This window comes from Phoca vitulina, unplaced genomic scaffold, assembly GCF_004348235.1.
Source record: "Phoca vitulina isolate PV1807 unplaced genomic scaffold, GSC_HSeal_1.0 scaffold121, whole genome shotgun sequence".
In the NCBI taxonomy this organism is placed as follows: Eukaryota; Metazoa; Chordata; class Mammalia; order Carnivora; family Phocidae; genus Phoca; species Phoca vitulina.
The window spans coordinates 938148-960757 of NW_022589824.1; the positions used below are offsets into that span (position 1 = coordinate 938148).

General features: G+C 53.5%; 1 protein-coding gene across 9 annotated transcripts in view; it reads left to right on the plus strand.

Moving 5' to 3' along the window:
• The window catches only part of CACNA1B (calcium voltage-gated channel subunit alpha1 B), a 186446-nt gene extending 165043 nt beyond the window's left edge, over nucleotides 1-21403 (plus strand). For 8 of the 9 annotated variants that reach the window (XM_032398848.1, XM_032398851.1, XM_032398850.1 and 5 more), the window contains 10 exons: nucleotides 3210-3306; nucleotides 6301-6409; nucleotides 12136-12243; nucleotides 12751-12863; nucleotides 13863-13990; nucleotides 15370-15505; nucleotides 15675-15791; nucleotides 16987-17194; nucleotides 17429-17673; nucleotides 18090-21403. In XM_032398848.1, coding sequence (XP_032254739.1) covers nucleotides 3210-3306; nucleotides 6301-6409; nucleotides 12136-12243; nucleotides 12751-12863; nucleotides 13863-13990; nucleotides 15370-15505; nucleotides 15675-15791; nucleotides 16987-17194; nucleotides 17429-17673; nucleotides 18090-18620 — 1792 coding nt within the window. In that variant the 3' untranslated portion in view covers nucleotides 18621-21403. The remainder of the gene's footprint in view (nucleotides 1-3209; nucleotides 3307-6300; nucleotides 6410-12135; nucleotides 12244-12750; nucleotides 12864-13862; nucleotides 13991-15369; nucleotides 15506-15674; nucleotides 15792-16986; nucleotides 17195-17428; nucleotides 17674-18089) is intronic. The other variant, XM_032398856.1, reaches the window with a different exon arrangement.
• Nucleotides 21404-22610: the final 1207 nt, after the last annotated feature.

Consider the following 22610-nt stretch of genomic DNA (forward strand, 5'->3'; position numbering starts at 1 on the left):
AGTGCATGTTTGCACATGTGGACAGGTCTGTGTACACATGTGGCATGTGTGTGTGCATGTGCACACATGCACATGGTTTGTGTGTACGTGTATGAGCGTGCACACATGTGATCATGTGCAAATGTGTGAGTGCAGTGCATGTTTGCACATGTGTGTGCTTGTGTGCACACGTGTGTGAATGCACGTGTGCATGGGTGTACACGGGCATGCGTGCTTGTGTGTGTACATGTGTGTGAACACAGGTGTGCATGGGTATGTATGTGTGCATGTGCGTGTGCGTGTGCACATGCATGCTGTGGGGAGATGAAGAAGGCGTGGGCTTGTTGCTTTCTGGTGCCGCCTTCTCCCATCCTCACTGTTGCCTCACTTGGAGAAGGGTAGAGAGTCGAGAGGAGAATCACAGTCACACCTGTAAGCAATCTGTCTACTCATCTTTGTGTTCATCCATCCGCCCAGTCAACATTCCTGAGCATCCGCCGTGTGCTGGGGACCAGGGGTGTGTAGGTGAAGCAAGCATGTGCTCTCAGGATGCTGAGTCCAACGGGACTGTGGGAGAACAGAGGAGCCGTAGTGTGAGCCCGGGGTGTCTGAGGAGGGAGAAACCCCATCTGGCTGGTGAGTCAGAGGAGGTGGCATTTGAGCCAAACTGAAGAGGGCAGGATGGATTGAGCTCTAGAGAAGAGGTTGGGGCCAGGGCTGAAGGGAAGGGGGTCTGATTGTGTCTGATGGAGAAGAGAATGCATTGCAAAGGGGCTGGAAGGGTGGCTGGGACAGGTTGAGAAGGTCTTGAAATTTGGGATAAACAAGGAGCTTTGACTTTGCTTTATAGACAGCGAGGACAGTTTTTTGCATTGGAGTGACAGTATGGTGCCCCCACTTTCCATCTGGTGCCATCTGAGGGATTCGATGGTGGAAGAGAGAAGATGAGCCAAAGAACAGGCTGTGAATTGGGTTGGGTGATTGTTGGGGCTGGGGGCTTCACCATGCTTCCAGACCCTTCGTGATGATCCTTTAGGTCCAGTGAGTTAGCAAGCACCTTGGGTGAGGCCAAAGTGGGGCTTCCTCTTTCTTCCCTCTTTTCCAGAAGTAATTTGGAGCTGATTGGACAGGAAAGAGAAACGTCCGTGTTGGCCAGGGTGCCCACCCTGGGACTAGGGGGTCCTTAGCTGGACCAGCAGATTCCAGGAGATTCAGGAGGTAGAGACAGTCAGGAGAGCCAGGCGTGGGGTCTCAGGCACTCAGGGAGCAAGAGTAGGGGCTGCCAGAGAGGGTGGGTGAACAAGGCCCGGGGAGAGACGGACCAATGGTTTCAGTGTGTGCACAGTGGGGGCTTGGGACAGGGGCCAGCACTTGTTCTGTATGGTGTGTCTCCTGCCTGCATCAGGCTCTGGAAATGGTCTTGGGATTGCCATGCCTCCTGGGGCTTTCTGAGCCCCAGGGTTCCCTGCAGGGAGCTGCCTGTCCAGCCGCCGGGCTCCTCTTCCTGTCGCAGGCTGGGTGGGCGGGCGGGATGGGCTCATCGTGCCTTGGTTGCCATAACCTGTGACATTTCCTTTCCAGTTGCCGGATTCATTATAAGGATATGTACAGTTTGTTGCGTTGTATTGCGCCACCCGTTGGCTTAGGGAAGAACTGCCCTCGTAGGTTGGCCTACAAGGTTTGCAACTTCAGAGCCTCCATCCGACATACTCTTCCCTGCCCGAAACGCAAACACAGCACACACTCCCTGCCTGGTTTGGGAATGACGACACCTCACCTCTCTTTCCTCCTGTCCTGCCCTGCCCCGCACTCCGACCTCCTGGACGCTTTGGTCCCCCATCTGATCTCCCGACCCCTCCAGCTGGCTGGGGAGAGGCAGCCTTCTGAGGCAGTGCACACGAAGCTTTCTGGCTGGGCCTGGAGGGCAGGGGCCGGCTGCTGGGTGGGAGCTGGGGGCCAGGTCCAGCCTGTGCCCAAGGAAGCAGCCGTCTGCCCGGCTTTGCCTCCAGGCTCTCAGGGTGGGCTAACGGTCAGACAGGCTGGAGGCCAAGGGCCCCAGGGGAGGAGAGCATGGGCACAAGCAGACCAGGAGGAGCGAAGAGCCTGACAACCGAGGGGTTTCTGGTCCCTGAGGGAGGCGAGGACAGAGGCAGTGGAGGCCCAAAGACGGGCCCTCCTGCTTCACCTCTGGATCGATCCACTCAGCCAAGGCTGGGAACCCTGGGAGGAGGGCCAGGCCCTGGGGCAGAAGTGCCTGCCAGGAAAAAGCTGTTCCCTTTCTCTCCTGGGTGGCCTGAACCCGACCTCGTCTCTGGGACCCCAAGCAGGTCCCACAGGCAGGTGTCCCCAGGGGTGGAGGTGAGGCTGCAGGCCTGGTGGCCTGCCTACCTCGGGAAGACACAGTCATCGGCCCCCAGACACCTCCCTGGATCTGGAGCCTTGTCCCGTGTGTTGGGCCCAGCCCTGTCCCTGGTGTGGACAGGAGGGTGCAAGAGTGGCTCCAAGCCACATCCCACCCCAGCTGCCCCCCACGCCCCCCCCCCCCCCCCCCCCCCCCCCCCCCCCCCCCCCCCCCCCCCCGCGGTCTCCCATTTCCTGCCCAGCCCTGACTCCCAGCAGCAGCCCTGCCCTGGGCGGCCTCGGGCGTCTCTGGGCTTGGAGCAGGACTCACCCGTCAAGTTTGTCTCTAGAGCCTCGGGGCTCCCCCAGCTCTAGTTTTCTGGCTTGTTTTAGAGTTTTCTCCACTTCTTTAGCCTCTAGGCTAACTTGGAAGCAAATTGAGCATTAAGGAAAGCTATGTTTCTGCCGTGGTTCTCAGGCCGGCCTCATCGGTCACATAATTCTGTCTGCCGGCTCTCCCGGCATGGTGAAACAGCTCTTTTCTGATTTGGCATTATCTGTGGTTTCTAAAAGTGTAAAATCAGAAGTTGACAACCCAAAGCCGCCCCGATGCAGCCCTTCCTCATCCCTCCATGTTCATTAGCTCAGATGTCACCCCTGCCCGCTGCCCTGCGTGGGGCTGGAGTGTGGAGGTGAGGCTGGGAGGGGCAAAGAGGGGATTGAGTCAAGCAGAAAAGTCCCTCATTTTACGTATTTTGACTTTTGGCATGTAATCTGACGCTGGTTAACTGGATCTGTTTTCTTGTCTGCTTCCTCCCCCCGCCCCCCTCCTGCCGCACCCCTTCCTGTGGACCCCACCCTGCCTCTGCCTCTCTGGGCCGGGTCTCCAGTGGGCGCATCAGTTACAATGACATGTTTGAGATGCTGAAACACATGTCCCCACCCCTGGGGCTGGGGAAGAAATGCCCTGCTCGAGTTGCATACAAGGTAGACCCCGACCCTGCACCCCGAGGCTGGCTGTGCTGGGGCTGGTCTCCCGTCTCCTCTCGGGGCTTATCCGTCTGTCTGTCTGTCTGCCGCTCTGCTGTCTCACCGTTTCTTCCTTTTCTCTGCTCCAACCATGTCCTCTACCTTCCCAGACAGAGGGACACAGATACCATGATGGTGTCTGCACCCGCCCCTTGTGCCCGCAGGTCTGCCCCCTCTGAGAGCCCCTGAGAGGCTCAGGAAGACGGAGCCGGAGCCCTCCACCTGCCTTTTTTCCTTTCCTTCTCTTTCCTGGAAATGAGGGGACAGACCACCTTTTTGACAGAAGCTGTTTTTGTTCTGGGCTCAGGACCGCACTCAGCTTCTCTGTCCCATAAGCACCCGATGAGGGTGAAGTTATCCAGCCCTTTGGGTCTGAGCCTGGGGTAATAGGGGCCTGCAGGGCCTCTGGCACTTCTGAGGAACCCACACCCAGCTCCGCACATGCAGAACTTCCCCAGGTCTGGGCTGCGTCAGCCTGGGGAGGCAGCATCCCCAGGGCTTTGTAAGTTCCACAGCGGGAAGGAGGCACTGTGGCATTAAGAAGGAAAGGATGCCAGGGAGAGGCGTTCTGCTGTCATTCCTGGGGCTTCAGAGACTGCTCCAGGGTAAGGACAGGTAGTCCCATGCCTCCTCCCTCCATCGCTGAGGAGCCCAGGAGGCTGAGCGGCAAGGAGGGGGTAAACTGAAGGACATCTCCAGGCCTCCCTCCTTGGGGGGCGAGCAGGTCACAGGGCCCAGCCCCAAGCCTGCTCCCACCTGCCCCATGTGCCCTTTGGTGTGTAGGCACCTTCCATCCCTTCAGCACCACCCGCCACCCGTCGCCCCGCACCGAGAGCCCTCCTGCAGCTCCCATTGCTCCCAGAAAACAGAGCCAGCCCGAGTTCTGCGGCTCAACCAGCATGTGTCTGGAGCATCTCTGCCACCGCCCTCTCTCTGAGCGAGCTTCCCAGCAGAGCTTTCTCTGGTTCTGTCCACGATGTCTGTCTCTGTGCTCTCAATCTGGGCCTGCCTCTGTCACCTGGCTCAGCACAGCCTCTGGAAGCTAAGTGGCTCCTTCAAGCCATCGGCAGATGCCTCTGCCGTCTTCCTCAGCCCTCCCCTGCCTGGCATGCATGTTGCGCCTGCCTGAGGCCTGCATGCGAGACTGTAGCTTTGTTCCCAAGAAGGAGAGTTCTGTCCACACTGATACCTGGGGCCAGGCTGGGCATGCAGGGCTCTGATGGGCCAGCCTTCAGGGCCCCTCCCCAGCTGTGCTGGCCAGTTCCAAGGTTCTGGTCATGAATAGACCAGGGGAGGCCTCAGGGTGGGTAGGAATGGATGGGCTTGGGGAGCTGGGGAGGGTCCAGGAGATGCTCAGAGTGCTATGACCAGGAGGGTCTAGGCCCAGGGCAGAGATGCCTGTCTGTTTACCCTGGCCTTGTCCTTCTGCCGCTTCCTGAGATCCCCGCCCTTCTAGGGCCTGGACAGGCAGAAGAGAGCCTCTGGTGAAGGTGCCCTGGACAGAGCTCTCTTCTCTTGGAAATCACCTGCTTGCTCCTCCTTCACGCTGGTACCCGACTCCCTGACTTCCCTGGAGAGGAATCCCTCTGCCTCTCTTACTGTCATCGGTGCTGGTCTACAGGGACACTGTGCTCTGGAAAGCCGATTTTCCTGGTGTGCGTCACAAAGGTGATGTGTGAGGTCCTGGGACCACGATTGGATGTGCCAGGTGGGGCTTTGCCAGCATTCAGGGGGGCAGAGTCTGGGCTCGTGTCTTTAGCCACCCAATCTCTACTAGGCTGAGGATTGGATTTAGGGCCCAGACACTGGGGGCAGGGCTGGGGGCCCTCCAAGAGGGGAAGAGAGGCTGCTGTGTCATGGGATGTGGGCTTGGCCGAGGACAGGCACAACCCGGGGAGGGGCCCGGTGCCCCCATCTCTAGCTCTGTCTTATGGTAGATGACAAGAGACTGCTGGGAGAAGACAGGTGGGTCACGGTGCCCCTAGGGCTCTACCTGGTCAGCTAGGTGAGCCCCCATGCTGAGACCGTTCCAGACACACCAAGGGTACTTTCCTTCCTGGACATCACCTAAGTTCTCAGAGCCTCAGGCTCTGGGCAGCTGCTGCCTATACCCGGAGGTCTGTGGTACAGACACACATCTGTCTCCCGCTGTTCTGTCCTTGAAAAACGAGGAGAGGAAAGGGGCTGTTCACCTGATGGGGAAACAGGGAGCAAAGCAGCAGGGCACTGCCCCCAGTCTGGTCCAGAGTACTTTTACTCCTGTGCGATGGCCCTGAGCCTCTCCCTAGCAGCCTTCACGCTGGCCCTGTGCAGTACCATCTGTTCTGGGTCCTTCTGACTGGAAGGTGCTGGCCGCCTCTGCCAGGCCCTGTGGCTGGGTGGTGAGAGGCAGAAGCCTTCCTGGGGTGAGGGGATGCCTCACTGGGAGCTTGGGCTCAGAGCTGTGCTCTTGGCTGACCCACCCCTTGTCCAGTGCTCCAGGCTGCCGGTGGAGGAGATGACATTGGGCAGAGCTGTAAGGACAGGGGTCTTCCCTGCTGTCTGTGGGCCATCCCAGGGTGCCCCAGCCTCAGTTCTGCAGCCCAGATCCCTCCCTCTTCAGCCCAGGCCCCACGCCCCTTATTCCAGCCTTGGGCAGGGGTCCTTCTGGCTAAGCATGTGCCTGTTCTTTCAGAGGGATCCAGGCTTCTGGCTTGGTGCTATGCTGCAGTCTTTACCTGGACTTCTGTTTTTCCACAGCTAGGAGAAGACTCAGCGCCAATGGGGCGGGGGGGCGGTCCAAGGGTGAGTGTGAATGCTGGCAAAACTCCCAGCCACCCAACTTTGCCTGGGCACCTGCAGAAGCCACCCCCAGGAGGTGAAGCCCAGCCTCTAGGGGCCTCCAGCACCTTGTAGTCCTGTGGTGGAGGGACCCTGGTAGGCCTGGCCCTGACCTGCTCCCCTTGTCCCTAGCGCCTGGTTCGCATGAACATGCCCATCTCCAATGAGGACATGACTGTCCACTTCACGTCCACGCTGATGGCCCTCATTCGGACTGCACTGGAGATCAAGCTGGCTCCAGGTGAGCAAGGCAGCATCTGGGGAGGGCACCAAGCCAGGACCGGGCGGTCTCACTCCAGAGCCACCCCCAGGTGGGTGTGCAGGGAAGGGGCGTGAGGAGGCTTGTCTGGAGGCGACCAAGGACAGCTGCCCATGGCGCCTCTGTTGGGCCTGACCTTATCCCCTGATAACCGCCCTGCCTCTGAGCATTGTAACGATCCCATTTTCATGTGCGGGAGCTGAGGTGCAGGTTAAATGACCTGTCCAGGTGACCCAGAGCTAGAGCATGTGGCGGCAGAACATAGGTTCACATGAGGTAGCATCCTTCCAGGGTGCAGCGTCTGTGTGCCTTCTGTCCGCTCCCCATAGTGACCGCGGGCCCGGTCAGGTCCTCTCCTGAGCTGACAGGACTGCGTAGCCTGTGCCAAACCTAGGAGAGAATAGACCTCCAGTGTATCCTTTCCACCTTCACCCTCCTGTGAAAATTAGAAAAATTAGAGCCACCAGAGGGGATCTGCACTGTCCCTGCCCCCACACCACCCTCCTGGCTGCACTCGTGCCCTTGAGCTCAGCCATTTCGTTTGTAGTGGATGAGTCAAGGCCAGTCCCGTACCCTGCCCCCCCTTGCACTCTAGGTCCCGTTCTCATCATCTACCCAAAGATGTCATGCTAGAAATTCTGCACCCTGCTTCTTGCCCTGTCAATTTTTTCCTCCCTATTGAATTCTTTGTATCAACATATAAACAAGCTATGATCTCTCCCATCTTTAAAAGGTTTTCTTCTCCCTCCATTGGCTTCCCTATGTTTATTCTTCCCCTCCTCACGACCAACTCCTTGAGAGACTGGTCTGTATGGTCTGTCTGGTCTCTCTTGTTTGGTCTGCAGGTGGGTTTCCACTGCAATGCTGCTGGAGCCGCTCTTGCTAAGCTGTTCAGCGACCTCTGTGTGCTCGGTCCTTATCTTACCTATCCACAGCTCAGCCTTTCCTCAGTTGTCATGTCCTTCTTTTTGAATCCCTTTGATGTTTCCTGTTCTGTTTTCTCATGTCTCCCACCCTCTGAATGTCACTGTGCCCCTCAGACTGTTCTCTTTGCCACGTTTGTCATTCCACCTATTTTCATGGCTGTAAATACTGGGACTTCCAACTTTGTGTTTTTAGTGCAGGCCTCCTGAACTCCAGACCTGCATTCTGCATTCTCATGTGAATTTTTACTGTCTCCACTTGGAGGCCCAGTAAGCATTCCAAAGTTCACTTGCCCAAAGTTGATTGCCACGTGTTCCCCATGGTCTTTCCCGTCTCCATCAGTGGAAACTCTGTTCTTCCAGTTAGTCACTCAAGACAAAAACCTCTGGAGTCATTCTTACCTCCTCTTTCTTTTTTTTTTTTTTAATCCTTTTCCCAATTTTGATCCATATATGATCTCTTGTCCTATCTCTTGACTCCACCTTCATAATATACCAGAATATGGTCACTTCTTTGTCTTCTCCCACTGCCAGCTCCTGGTCCAAGCCACTCTCTCTTGGGTCTTGACTAGGTTGTTACAGTAGCTTCCGACTGGTCTGCCTCTGTTCTTGTCTGCCTTCAACATAACAGCTAGAATGATCATGTTAAAAACCAAACCGATAAAATTAATAAACCTCTGGCTAGACCAATCAAGAAAAAAAGAGATAAAAATAACCAATATAAGGAATGAAAGAGAGAACACCACTACAGGTCCTGCTGCCATTAAATGGATAACAAGGAAATTTTATGAACAACTTTCTGTCAATAACTTCAACAACTTAAATGAAATGGAAAAATTCCTTGACACCAACTATCAAGCTCATTCAAGAATGGATAACCTGAGTGGGTTAAAAAAAGGAAGAGATAATCTGAGTAGCACTATAGTTATTAAAGAAATTAAATTATAGTTAAAAGCCTTCCAACAAAGAAAATCCCCAGCCCAGTTAGCTCCATAGGTGAAGTCTACCAAACATTTAAGGGGGAAATAATACCAGCTCTATATAAACTCTTCCAGAAAATAGAGAAAAAGAGGATATTTCTCAACTTACCATATTATGCTTACATTACTCTGATACCAAGATGAGACAAAGACATTATAGGAAAAGAAAGTGACAGATCAATATCCCTCATGACTATAGACACAAAAATATTCAACACAATTTTCTCAGACTGAGTCTGGCTATATATATCTATTTGCTTGATGACAAAAGTAGGGTTTATCCCAGGAATGCAAGTTGAGTTCAAGTATAAAAAATCAATCAATATAATTTAATATATCAAAGAAGTAAAACTATATGATCATCTCAATAGATGCAGAAAAAGCATTTCACAAAAACTCATGATTTTAAAAATTCTGCATAGAGTAGAAACCGAAGGAAGCCCCCTCAATCTGATCAAGGATATCTATGAAAAACCTTCAGCAAATCACACACTTAACAAAGAAAGACTAACTCCTTTTCCCCTAAGATCAAGAACAAAGGAAGGATGTCTAATGTCACCATTCTTGTTCAACATCATACTTTAGGTCCTAGCCATTGTAATAAGTTAAGAAAAATAAATAGGAGGCATACCAATTGGAAAGGAAGAAATAAAACTTCCTGTATTCACAATTGACATGATTATATATGGAGAAAATCTGAAAGACTCTAAGAAAAAGTGAATAAAATGGAGGCATCTACAGGCCAAGGAATGCCAAGGATGGCTGGGAGCCACCAACATGTAGAAACGGGCAAGGAAGAATTCTTCACTAGAACATTTGGAGGAGGCATAGTCATGCTGACACCTTGATTTTGAGCTTCTGGCCTCCAGAACTGAGATAATAAATTTCTGTTGTTTTAAGCTATTAAAAAAAGTTACTAAAACCATCCACAAGTATAGAGCAAGGTCACAGGATACAAGGTCAATGTGCAAGAAGCAAATGTATTCCTATATATTAGCAGTTAACAATTGAAATGGGAAAAAGTTCCATTAAAATCACACCAAAAACATGAAGTACTTCTTTGTTGCTGGATAACTCTAAAAAGTATATATGTGAGATCTGTATGTTGCAAATTTCAAAACATTGAAAGAAGCAAAGAAGATCTAAAAATTAAGCACTGCATCATCTTCATGCATTGGAAGATTCCATATTGTCATGATGTCAGTTCTTCCCACATTGATCAATAGAATAAATGTTCACCCAATCAAAATCCAACAGGTTTTTAGGTAGAAATGTACAAACGAATTCTAAAATGTATCTAGAAAAGCAAAAGAACTTGAGTAACAAACAATTTTGAAAAAAGAACAAAGAAAACTTACTCTACCTGAATCAAAGACTTTCTATAAAGCATGTCAATTGAGGCATATTGTGTTGGTGACAGGACAGAGACGTGGGTCAGTGGAACACAATAGAGACTCATACTTACATTGCCAATGGATTTTTGATGAAGTTGTCAAGGCAATTAATGGAGAAAAGATAATTTTTTCAACAAATGGTACTGGAAAAATTTAGAAAACTATATGTCCAAAAAAGGGAAAAATCTTGACATTTAGTGTCTTAGTCTGCTTGGGCTGCCAATAACAAAGTACCACAACTGAGTGGCTTAAACATAGAAATTTATTTCTCACAGTCTGGAGGCTGAAAGTCCAAATCAAGGTGCCAGGAAGGTAAATTTCATTCCTGGGCCTGTTCTCCTGGTTTGTAGGGTGGTCACCTTCTCACTGTGTGCTCACATGGTCTTTCCTTGAGTGCATACAGAGAGTGAACGAATTTTCTGGTGTCTCTTCTCATAAGGACACTAACTCTCTGGGTCAGGGTCCCACCCTTCTGACCTCATTTCACCTAATTACCTCCTTCTCGGCCTTATACAGTCATAATGAGGGTTCCGGCTTCAACATGTGAATGGGGGCAGCGCACAATTCAGTCCCTAGCACATACCTTTTACCTCCTACAAAAATTAACTTGAAATTGATCATAGACATAAATGTAAAATGTAAAATTGTAAAACCTCTAGAAGGAAACACAGGAGAGACATTTTGGCAATTTTGAGTTTGGCAAAGATTTTTGAAGACACAGAAAGCATGAGCCATAAAAGAAAAATTGATAAATTGAACTTTATCAACATTAAAAACTTCTGCTCTTCAAAAAGACATTTAAGAAAATGAAAAGACAAAGCTAAAGCATTGGTGAAAATATTTTTGAAACATGTATCTGCTATAGGATCAGTTTCCAGAATAGATAAAGGTCTCTCACAACTCAGTAATAAGAAAATAAACAACCTAATAAAAATGGGCAAAGGATTTGAATAGACATGTCACCAAAATATATATATGGAAGGCAAATAAACACCTATAAAGATGCTCAATATCATTAATCATTAGAGAAATCCAAAATGAAGCATAATAAGATAACCCTACGTGGTTATTAATATGGCTAAAATACTTTTTTAAATGACAATATTAAGTCCTGGTGAGAATATGTAATATGGAATTCTTGTGATCCTAGCTTGGCAGTTCCTTACCGTATGGCCCAGCCATCCCACTCCTAAGTGGGAAGAAAAGAAAACATACATCTGCACAAAAACATATATGCAAATGTTTACAGCTTTCTTTCATAATCACCTCAAAATGTAAGCAACTCAAATGTTCACAGCTGGTGAATGGATAAACAAATTGTGGTCTATCCATACCATAGGATAGTACTCAGCAATCAATAGAAATAGGCTACTTATGTATTCAACAACATGGAATGAATCTCAAATGCACCATGCTGAGTGGAGAAGTCCTACTCAAAAGCCAATACACCCGATGACGTTGTTTGTGTGGCATTCTGGAGAAGGCAGAACAAACCGAGACAGAAAACACTACGGATGGGATGGGATGGGATGAGAGGAGGCCAAGGGGTTAGCTACAGAGCGAGCACAGAGGGACTTTGGCAGTGGTACCAGGTACCACGTCTCGATTGTGAGGGTGGATGCGTGGCTTTATGCATTTACCAAAGTTCATAGAATGGGATAACTGAAAAGGGTGGATTTCATTGTATGTACATTATACCATAGTAAACCTGATGCTAAAAAAAGATAAATCAGAGTATTTTATCCCTCTGCTTAGCACCCTCTGCTGCTTTCTATCTCAGCATCTGCTCCCTGCAACCCCCCACCCCCACCCCCACCCCCTGCTCAGTGAGCCTTGCCTTCCTGGCTGGTTGTGTGACACATCAAGGCCTTTGCACTCCCTGGTCCTTTTCTGCCTTCGGGGTCTTACACACACACCACCTTCTCATGAGACCTTTCCCGACTACCCTGTCCAAAATTGCAGCCCTCCTGATATTTCTCATCCCTCCCTACTTAAGCTTTTTCTGCACCCAACACACTAGGTTTTGAACTTACTGCCACTTTTTTGTTGAGTCAAGCCACATGGTGCCACAAAGGCGGCCCCTTTGCTTGTGGTCCATCACCTAGAATAGTCCCTGGCATGGGAGGGTGCTCACTCGATAGTTTTGAACGGTTGGATGAACAGCTGGACCGCCACCATATCCCTTCTCCACTCCCAGGGCCCACGCACACAGGCCTCTGTCTCTGTGCGTGCCCATTAGGGACGCTCTGACAGCCACCGTGGCCGTGCTTCTCCCCGCTCTGCCCTTTCTCCTAGCACTGTCCTTGCCCCGTTTCCCCTCACACCACACCTCTTCCTGCCGGCTCCCCCAGGGGGGCCATGAGACAGCTCCTAACATCTCTCTTCCCCTCCACACCCTTGTCCTGCCCCAGCCGGCACCAAGCAGCATCAGTGTGATGCAGAGTTGAGGAAGGAGATTTCCTCTGTGTGGGCCAATCTGCCCCAGAAGACCCTGGATTTACTGGTGCCACCCCATAAACGTAAGTGAGGGCAAGAAATTCTCCTTTGAGCACCCCCCTTCTGTGTCCCTCCCAGAGGCAGAGCCAGGAGGCCTGGGCCAGGGTGACCTCGTCAATAGTCTAGACTTAGTTTCCACCTGCAGGGAGAACGGTCTTACCAGTGGGTGCATAGGGACTGTGGGAAGGGATGCCCTGGGCTTTATTCTGTTGACCACAGTCACCCACGTTCCTGGTGGGGGTGTATACTTAAAAAAATCCAGAGAACAGCAGGGAGACTCCTACAGTTAGAGATGAGGTGCTTAAAGATTAAACCCTACATCCACTTCATTGGGAGGAGATGGAGGGCCCTGTGGAGAGTCAGTACAGCTGCAGAGGGCACGTGCTCAGTGTCCAAAGATGCAGCTTTGGCTAAGCCCTGTGCCCTTTCCTGAGCATGTCCAGGAGTCCTTGTGGTGGAGGCTGTTCCCTTGCCCCACCCCACCTCTCCTTCCTCCTCCACACTCCATCCTCTGTTTTCTCTCCCTCCAGCCGATGAGATGACCGTAGGAAAAGTGTATGCAGCTCTGATGATATTTGACTTCTACAAACAGAACAAGACCACCAGAGACCAGATTCACCAGGCCACGGGAGGCCTGTCCCAGGTACCGAGTTCCAGGACTTCCAAGAAGTAAACCTCAGACTCTGGCACCCGTCAGTTGTTTTGACAACAGAGGAAACCCACACCCTCCCTGGAGATTGCACAGCGGGAAGAGGAAGATGAGAGGTTCTTACTGTAGCCTCACCTCCCCAGCCCCAAAGTCAGAGGCTCCATACAGCCTGTGTGCTTTCCAGCGGCTGGTCTCCTGCTGGTACTGGGGGCCTCCTGACTTGGAGACCTAGTGTTCAGGAGCAGTAGACAGGGGGCTGATGGCATGTTCCCTGGAGATACCACTTTTTTAAGTGGTAGAAGAAAGAAGTTTGAAGAATATTTGTGGAGGTGCAAGGAGAACCTGATTACCCTGCACCTGGGCAGGGACCAGAGAGATTCAAACTGATGGGTCCAGGGTCATGATTTCTTCCACTCATGACTCTGACTGGGCTGGTTTGGGGCCCCATCTTCCTGATGTCATCCTTCAAAGATAACAACTTTCCCATGCAGCCAAACCATCAGGGACCATACGTAGACTCTGTCTAGAAAGTTGCCTGGTGTTTGGAGCTTACAGGGACATTCACCCTTCTTGGGATGGGAAGTATCTGATGCCCACACCACATCCCCTGTTCCCCTGTCTGTTGCAGACACCCATCAGTGCCCCCCCTCTGCCCCCCCGAGCCCTGAAATGTCCCCAGAATTCTGCTCAATCTGGGGCTCATGCAGCCTCTACCCGTCAATCCAAGTTGATGATGAGATGAAATCTTTTTACCATTTGTAATTGGATGAGGTCCCCAGATTTTGTAGGTAGGGAAACTGAGCCTCCAAGAAGTGAAATGACTTTCCTGATGTCACTCACAGGCCAGGTTGGGAGTAAGGCCCTGCCTACCTCCTATGTAGGGCTGGGGCAGGGCAGAAGAAGCACCAACCCATGCTGTGGGGTCAGGCCAGCTTTCTGGCGCACCTGTCTCTGCCCTTAGAGCTCTTCCTCTTCTCTGTGTCCCTTCTACAGATGGGCCCTGTGTCCCTGTTCCACCCTCTGAAGGCCACGCTGGAGCAGACACAGCCGGCTGTGCTCCGAGGAGCCCGGGTTTTCCTTCGGCAGAAGAGCTCTGCGTCCCTCAGCAACGGCGGGGCCGTGTGAGTACCTGGCCAGGGTGCGAGGGGCACGGAGGAGGCAGGACTCCCGGTTTCTCCCCCTCCCAGAAGGGCTCCCTGTAGGCTGTGCTGCAGGACAGGGAGCCCTCAGGTCCCATCAGCACTTTGGGAGACTGGCCTCTCTGTCCACCCTGTGCCCACCTCCTCCCAAATGGTTCCCCGTGGATGCTGCCTGAAAGCTAGTCCAGGCCGGCTGCTGGAGCGGTCCATGGCGGACTCCAAAGCTAATTCCCGAAACGTCACACGGGTGCCTCTGACGGCACTGAGGTCAGTGGATTTAGACAGTCGGTGGTCCCCACTGTCACCTCCCATTGTGCGTGCCCATTTCCCTTTCCGGTGAGGGGCCTCTGCCTCTGCTTCCTCACTGCCCATTGAGAAATGATTTGTTTTGACCCCATTCTGTTGATGGCCTGTATGTGTCTAGTCTTTGTAACTCCTCTAAGACATTTTTCCTCTCAGATCTCCACTCCAGTAGTGATTTCTGAAGTAACTATATTTTGTAGACAAATTGGTAACGGCCTTGTTACCTAACCCCTAACTCTTGCCACAATAATTCTTGGTAATGAACCACCCAAAACCAAGTGTTGTGACATAACAGTCACCTGTCTCGCACCGTGTGTCGCTGGGGGGTGGTAGCAGGCAGGCTCCCCTCAGCCACCCCCCTCAGGGCCAGCGGGGTCCCAGGTCTGCTAACACCCTGTTGGCTAAAGGAAATCATTGGCTGAGCCCAGGGAGGGGGTCCTGTGCTCTGCCTCATCCAGCAAGGGCTGAGGTGTGGGGCCTGATACCAGACTGGGCACAGCATGCGTGTTTAGGGCTCCTGATTTCCTCCTCATCTGTATGTGTTTGGACGTTCTTTTTTGAAGCCTGGCTGTGGGTGTTGGACTGTTAATCAGGTAGGTTCTTCTGAGTACTAAGCTGCCCCTAACTTAGTGGTCGGGGCTCGCTGTGCACCAGCATAGGCAGGATGTCCGTCCTGTGCCTCATGCGGGCTGGACACCTGTGGCCTCGTCCTTGCCCAGAACCATCCCCGCTCCCACTACACATGGGAGGCCCTGTCTAGGGCCGAGGAACCTGCTGGATGTCCCTAGACCAGGAAGCGGTGGGCCCAGACCTCCCTCGGACTCGTGTCCGGGGACCCTCTCTGCCCATCTGCTCTGAGCCCTGGTCCTGGGTCCGCATCCCTTGCTGTGTGGCCACTTGAGAGCCTGTACCTGAAGGGCCTCACGCATCTGGGCTGCTTCTAACCCAGAGTAGAAGGGGCCAGGATAGGTTCCTGGCAGGTTGCAGCCAGGTCCTTGCTGGGCATTCCATGGCCCACAGACCTCTGAGCCAACAGCACAATCCTCTCTTCTCTACAGACAAACCCAGGAGAGTGGCATCAAGGAGTCTGTTTCCTGGGGTACTCAGAGGACCCAGGAGGTACCCTATGAGGCAAGGACACCCCTGGAGCGTGGCCACTCTACAGAGATCCCAGTGGTGCAGCCAGGAAAACCGGTGAGGGCTCCCAGGGCTGGGGAGTCAGGCTGGGGATGGGGGATGAGATAAGGATTGGGGTGAGACAGGGATGGTGGGAGATGGCAGGAATGTGGCGGGGAGCCCAGGATGGGGGAGAAGGTGAGAGTGGGGTGGGGGCTGGTGTGACTGCGGGCTGCTATATGCCCAGGCTGTGGATGTCCAGATGCAGAGCGTGGCCCTGAGAGGTCCTGACGGGGAGCCCCAACCCGGACTGGAGAGCCAGGGCCGAGCGGCCTCCATGCCCCGCCTGGCTGCAGAGACTCAGGTGGGTGGTCTGGGAGGGTCAGGGTCGTGGGAGGGTGGGGGAGTGGGGGATGAGGAGACCTGGCTTGGGGAGGGCTTGTGTCCCCCGTGAAGGCTCCCTACCTGCACTGCAGCCTGGACGCTGTCAGCCCTGTTGGGAGCTCCCGGGAGGATGGTCTCAAGAGGTGCAGCCAGAGTCCTCTGAGGCCTGCCAAGAATCCCCACCACCCACCTGTGCTCAGCCTCCTGTTGGGGCCCTGGGGCTTCCATCTCCCAGCCCAGGGTCCCTGACCCAGACTTTCCCTCTCTCCAGGACATACCTCTCCCACGCCACCCCCCCCCCCCCCCCCCCCCCCCGCCCCGCCATGCACACGGTGCCTCACAGCTTGGTCCTCCCTTTGCCCCATCGATGCTCTGGCGATGACCTGCCCTGTTCTTTCTCTGGACGCTGGAGGTGGCACCACCTCCGTCCCCTGCTCCTTCGGGAATGCTTTGAGTACCGAGCAGGAAGCTCCCGGGCAAGGGGCTGTGGGCCTATTCACAAGGACTCAGAGAGGGGCCTGCAGACCTGAGGCTGTGTCAGGGGGCCCTGCTTTCACTTCCTGGGATGGTGAGGGGCTTTAGAGGGGCATGTCCTGCGGCCTGGGACCTTCAGTGCTTGCCTGGGGCTAGCCCTGTCCCTGCCTCCTTTTGTGGTTCCTGGTTCTGCACATTCAAAATGACTTCATTCTCTAAACTTGTCTCTGCTTCCCATTGGTGGTGGCTCTTGCCCTCTTCCCCTTCCTGACCCTGGCCTGCTGGGGTGGCCAGCTTGAGGATGCCGAGTGGAGGCTGTGGGTCAGCTCCTCTTGGAGGGCCCATTTCCGCAGGTCCCGATTTCAGCCCAGGGCAGGAGCCCCATGGCCCTGGCCCAGCAGAGCCATCACACGCAGCCACCCCTCAGGGTTCTCCCAGCCAGGCCCGCAGCCTCCCTCTTCCTGGCATCCTCCCTGTCCCCCAGGGACACTGAGGCCAACAGCTCTCTGGGCCCTGCTGGCAGAGATGGACAGCACCTTGTGCAGCGTGCTCTGGGAGAAAGGGTGGGCCTGGGTGGGGAAGAGCTTTCCGGGGAGAGGGAGGGGCCTGGTGGTTCCTGAACCCCAGGCCTTCAGTGCCGCCCTGGAGCCTGCCCCAGGCCCCTCTCTCAGACTGTGTGCCAACCCACATCCCACCCGCAGCCGGCCCCCAACGCCAGCCCCATGAAGCGCTCCATCTCCACACTGGCGCCCCAGCGTCCCCACATGGCTCATCTCTGCAGCGCTGCCCTGGACCGTGCCCCGGCCAGCCAGGCTGCGCCCCATCACCACCACCGCTGCCATCGCCGCAGGGATAGGAAGCAGAAGTCCTTGGAGAAGGGGCCCAGCCTGTCCGCAGACACAGATGGCGGTGCGTGCGGGGTCCCTCAAATGGCCAGGGCCTGAGGCATTCCTTTCTGTGCCTCGACCATCCAAATGGCCCTGAGTAGGGGGCGGTGAGTCCCAGGTCTGGGGACCAGGCAGGATCACTCACGCACCTCAGCTCTCCCCCTGGGTCCCCCTGCTGGCCCTGGGGACAGAGTCTGGGCTGGGGGTCTGTCTACCCACCTGGCTCACTGTGCTGACTTCTCCTCTTCCTGGCCAGCACCTAGCAGTGCTGCAGGGCCAGGCCCACCCCCGGGAGAGGGGCCCACAGGCTGCCGGAGGGAGCGCAGACAGGAGCGGGGCCGGTCCCAAGAGCGGAGGCAGCCCTCTTCCTCTTCCTCGGAGAAGCAGCGTTTCTACTCCTGTGACCGCTTTGGGGGCCGGGAGCCCTCGCAGCCCAAACCCTGCCTCAGCAGCCACCCCACGTCACCAACAGCTGGGCAGGAGCCAGGACCCCCGAGACCGGTAAGACAGGACCCTCCTCACTGTCCCTCCTTACAAGCCCCCCCCTTCACCATGCTCCGAATCCTCCTTCATGTCCTGGTTCCCAGGCCCGAGTCTGCGCTCCCAGCTTCCTTGCCCCATTCCTCCCCCACCAGCCCGATCCTCCCCTCCCAGCTGCCCTGGACTGGCCTCTGGTCTCTCTTCTCCCTGAGCTGTGCCTGTCCCTTTGTTACCCACTGTTCCCCAACCACCTCCCCAGGCCTACTGGCACCTGTGGCTTCCCCCCCGCCCCACCACACACCCTACCGGTCCCCTCCCAGGGCTCCTGCCTCTCTCCATGCCTCACCCCCAACCTCCATGGTTCTCACCTGCATTGGCCTCTGGTCTGGTACTTTGATTTTTTTTTTTTTTTTTTGCTCTGTTCTATTTTCTTGTAGGGTGGTGGTTCAGTGAATGGGAGCCCCTTGTTGTCAACATCCGGTGCTAGCACCCCTGGCCGTGGTGGGCGGAGGCAGCTCCCCCAGACTCCGCTGACCCCCCGTCCCAGTGTCACCTACAAGACGGCCAACTCTTCGCCTGTCCACTTTGCTGGGGCACAGACCAGCCTCCCCACCTTTTCCCCGGGCCGGCTTAGCCGTGGCCTTTCCGAACACAACGCTCTGCTCCAGAGAGACCCCCTCAGCCAGCCCCTGGCCGCCGGCTCTAGGATCGGCTCTGACCCTTACTTGGGGCAGCGTCTGGACAGTGAGGACACTGCCCGCACCCAGCCCGAGGACACACTTACCTTCGAGGAGGCTGTGGCCACCAACTCAGGCCGCTCCTCCCGGACTTCCTATGTGTCCTCTCTGACCTCCCAGTCCCACCCCCTCCGCCGCGTGCCCAATGGCTACCACTGCACTCTGGGACTCAGCTCGGGCGGCCGCGTTCGGCACAGCTACCACCACCCCGACCAAGACCACTGGTGCTAGTTGCACCGCCTCCGCCACGCACCTGCTCAGCGGGCGCGTTCCAGTCGATGAGTTTTATCATCCACGCTGGGCTCCCAGGGACGCTCAGGGGCACCGAGGCAGGGGCAGCAGCCCCTGGGAGGAGGGGCCCCGCCTTTGGGGCCGGCTGGGGGGAGGCCCCGCTGCTCCCCCCCCCGCCTCCTCTTTCACGCTGGACCAATTCCTAAAGCCCTTTCGGAGAGGGACGTGGCTCTCTCTGTCCCCTTGTATGCTGCCTGCCTGGGTCTCATACCACAGACCCTACACGGGAAGTCGCTGCATGTGCTGAGTGGGACCCTGTCAGTCTGAATCCTGTGTGATGGCTCCCAGCGTCTGGGGTGTGTGCCCGGGGCCACTTTTAGGAGGTCTGGATCTGGTAGAGACCATCCTTTATCCAAGTGTGTGGTACGGAGCCTGGCATGTTTAAACACCTGGCCAGACAAGATAGAGTTGATGGTCAACAGTAGTAGCCTTGGGAGCCCGGCCTGTGGCTCCTTGCATTCTTGTCGGCGCCCACAAACACAAACACATCCGGCGTGGCTCTTTGTACCTGAAACAGCAGATGGACACCAGAAATACACTCACACCCTCTCTGTCCTCTCCCAGATGCTGTCAACCTTGACAGGGACCAAATCTGGAAAACATTCTTGCTGTTGGTTTTGGTTTTTAATTGAAACACCCTTCCCTCTTTTGTCAATTCCATATACTTGATCTAGAAAGAAGAGCAAAACAGAAAAATGGGGAAGGAAATAGTAACAGAACTTAAAAAAATCCAACCTGTAGGAAGCTCTCAGCTCTTTGGTGTGTGTGTGTGTGTGTGTGTGTGTGTGTGTGTGTGTGTGTGTGGCTTGTGCGAGGAGACGCTCTTGCGTCCAGCCTGGGTGGCCCCCCAGCTCCCCTGGCTTCTGCTGCTCTCGACCAAGTGCCTGACTTCCGAGCCCTCTCGTGCCAGGCTCCTGGGGGTGGTGACATGAAGCCTGTGTGAAGCGTGGGTGAATCCTTGGAACTGTTTCCAGTTCCAAATATCAACCAAGTAGAAAGCTGGTGTCCATGGAGAACACTCATATAACATCCAGTGGGACGGTTGTAGCTGGAAACGAAGCGACCATTTCCCTGTTTTCCTCCCACGAGTGGAAGGGTTTCCTGGGAAGCCACAGAGCAGTGTAGAGCGTGTCCTTGTATGGGGTGTTTTCAGTCTGTTCTACATCTGAATCTCAGGGACGGGATGCCTGCCAAAGGGGGCATGGTATCTGTTGTCGTGAAAGTTTCTTTTCAGATAAGGCCAGAGAGAGGGAGAGGTCGTGGGAAGAGGGAGAGGTGGGGGAGTGGAGATGGACCCATCGGGGCAGGAGGTAGGGCCTGTGTCTGCAGATGCGGGCACTTGGGATGCCCCGACTGAAATGAGGTCAAAACTCGGAGGAAGCTATGGGGCAAGGAGAAGCTTGGCGACTGAGGCTCAGGTAGGAGCCATCTGAAGCCCAGCACTGTGGCACAAGACATGGGAAAGCGGGAAGCGAAAAGGAAATCCAACCTCATGGCCACTGTCAAAAGGGAAACACCATAGTTAGGAGGCTGTGCATAAAATGCTGGGAGACCCTTTGTTTTCGTGAACAAAAGGAATATTTAGATGATTAGATTTTGGTGCATCCTCCATGTTTGGAAATGTCAGATGATCTCTTTGCTGGATCATTTGAGTGTTCCCATTGGCTGTTGCCCCATGACTCACCTTAAAGAAACTTGGCCTGTGATGTGTGTGTGCGTTTCTCTGTGTGGAGGTGTGTCCCAGTGAGTGGATGTCGTTAACCCATAGGGCTATGCAACAAAAGACACACATTCAATAGAAATAAATCACGTAAGACCACCACCTGTTCTAGGGTTTCAGGATGATTGTGACCAAACCATTTTATAGAATTTCCTTACTGGAAGGCACAACACTCTGAAACTTTAAGATTACAGAGTATTTTACTGCAATAGGAAATAATAACTGGAATGGTATCTCAGACTCTGCATGAGATAGCTGTGTTCCTGTTGCAAAGCAGAAGGATGTGTATTTTGATACTGATGTTTCATCTCTGGCCCATGTTATTTTGAATGTATCCATTCTGTGCAGAACCACAGCTGCTTCCCAGGCCATGTTGGGTGGAGAATCACTGTTCTAGCCCCACACAGCCTCACCAGTCTGTCTGGATTCTTCTAGACACTGGAATTGGTGAAAACTACAGGGAGTGGGGGAAGAGATACTGTGTCTTGTTTTCCTGACTTTGGGTTTTGTTTCTGTATCGTCTCTTCTCAGCTATCATATGTTTCCACTGAGATCTCATAGTGAGTTGCCAAATTTGAAATGCATTAACCAGTTGTCTGCATCTGGACCAGTCAAGCAGTGGCTGTAGTTTGAATAAGTTATGTGTGCATGTAAAATATATACATATATACATATATACAAGTATGTGCATGAAATGTATATCTTCGTACTTTTTGATACAATGTACTCATTTGTTAATTTTTAATTATATTTGATATAAATCAAAGGTTTGTTGCAAAACTTTATATTTAAGAACAGTGTTAAAAAAAAAAAAACCCAAAAAGAAGTCCCAACCATGCAACACAACTGGGACCTGCTTTAAAACAATCCTGTGATTGACGAGTTTGCTGCCTGAGTAATATTGATCACCCAGACTTTGGATTCTGCTATTGTTTCTACAATGACATTTTGTATGAATCAAAGTCCTTGGATTAAAATAAAACTTAGCAAAAAATCAAAACAAACCCCACCATGCTGCTGGGTGATGTATGCAAGAGGTGTGGGAGTCAGCAACCTGTGCGTCCTCAGGAGGCAGGGCCCCCTCCGTGGGCATGTGGGCAGGAGTGCACAGCCGAGCAGCTCTCTGGAGAAAATAACCCTCTAAAACGGATTTGGGCCTGTTCATGATGCAAGTATGGATCAGCCTGAGAATCTGGGTGGGGTTGGGGTGAGGGTCATGGGTTGGGGTCAGGGCCAGGGTCTGGATTGGGACCACAGTCTGGGTTAGGTTTAAGCATAATTGGCTTTCTTCCCCCTCCTTCATCTCCCTGGGCCTCCAGGATAGACAGGACTCACCCAGGGTCACACATGAGTCAGAGGTGAGCTGGAGCATTGGTTTTTGGCCCCTCACTCCTGGGCTCTAACAGAAGAAAAGTGAAATGTCCACCTGATCACTGACTGTTTGAGATCCAACTCAACCCCTGTCAAGGGTTATAGAGGGCCTCAGAGGTTATGCAGGGTACTTCCGCCCTCCCACCTGGAAAGGGTGCCGCTGGCCCCACTCTGCCTGGGCAGCCGCAAGTTTCAGCACGGCCCCACCCCACGAGGGCACTCAGTAGACACGAACGGATTTATATAGGACTGACTGCCGTGGCCTGCCCGCCCCCATGTGCAGCCTTCTTGCGGACTGTTGGGGCCCCCCTGGTGCTGGCTAGATCCTTCGTCCCATCTGAGTGATCAGCAGGAAACAGTCAGTAGACAGGATAGCCCTTGGCCTCTGACAATCCAGGGAGGCATCTGTGGCCCTCCAGCTCAGGCCAGGCAGGGTCTTGACAACCCCCATGGCAATGACTGAGCTGACTGTGCTCCTGGCAGTGTAACAGGTCCATGGGCAGTATAGACAGCCCCACAGGATGTTTCCATTCCCAAGGTCTGTGTGGTTGAGACAAGTGTCTCCTCCTTCACAGTCTCTTAACCCTCCAAATGTTGGCTGTGGCCCTGTCCACAACAGCCATACAGCAGACTGGCCCTGCAGTCGTTTGGCCTCCTGATTGTGATGTAAACCTTTGACATACGTATTTGTTAAGAATTAAGGTTATGTGAGTAACTGTGTCTCCCAGCAGGCAGTTTCTCAGTGAGGCTGCCTGGTTTCAGAGAGTCACATGCATGATTCAGGGACTGTGGCCTCCAGAAAGTCTGCCACTGTGGATTCGTGGTATGGAATAATCCTT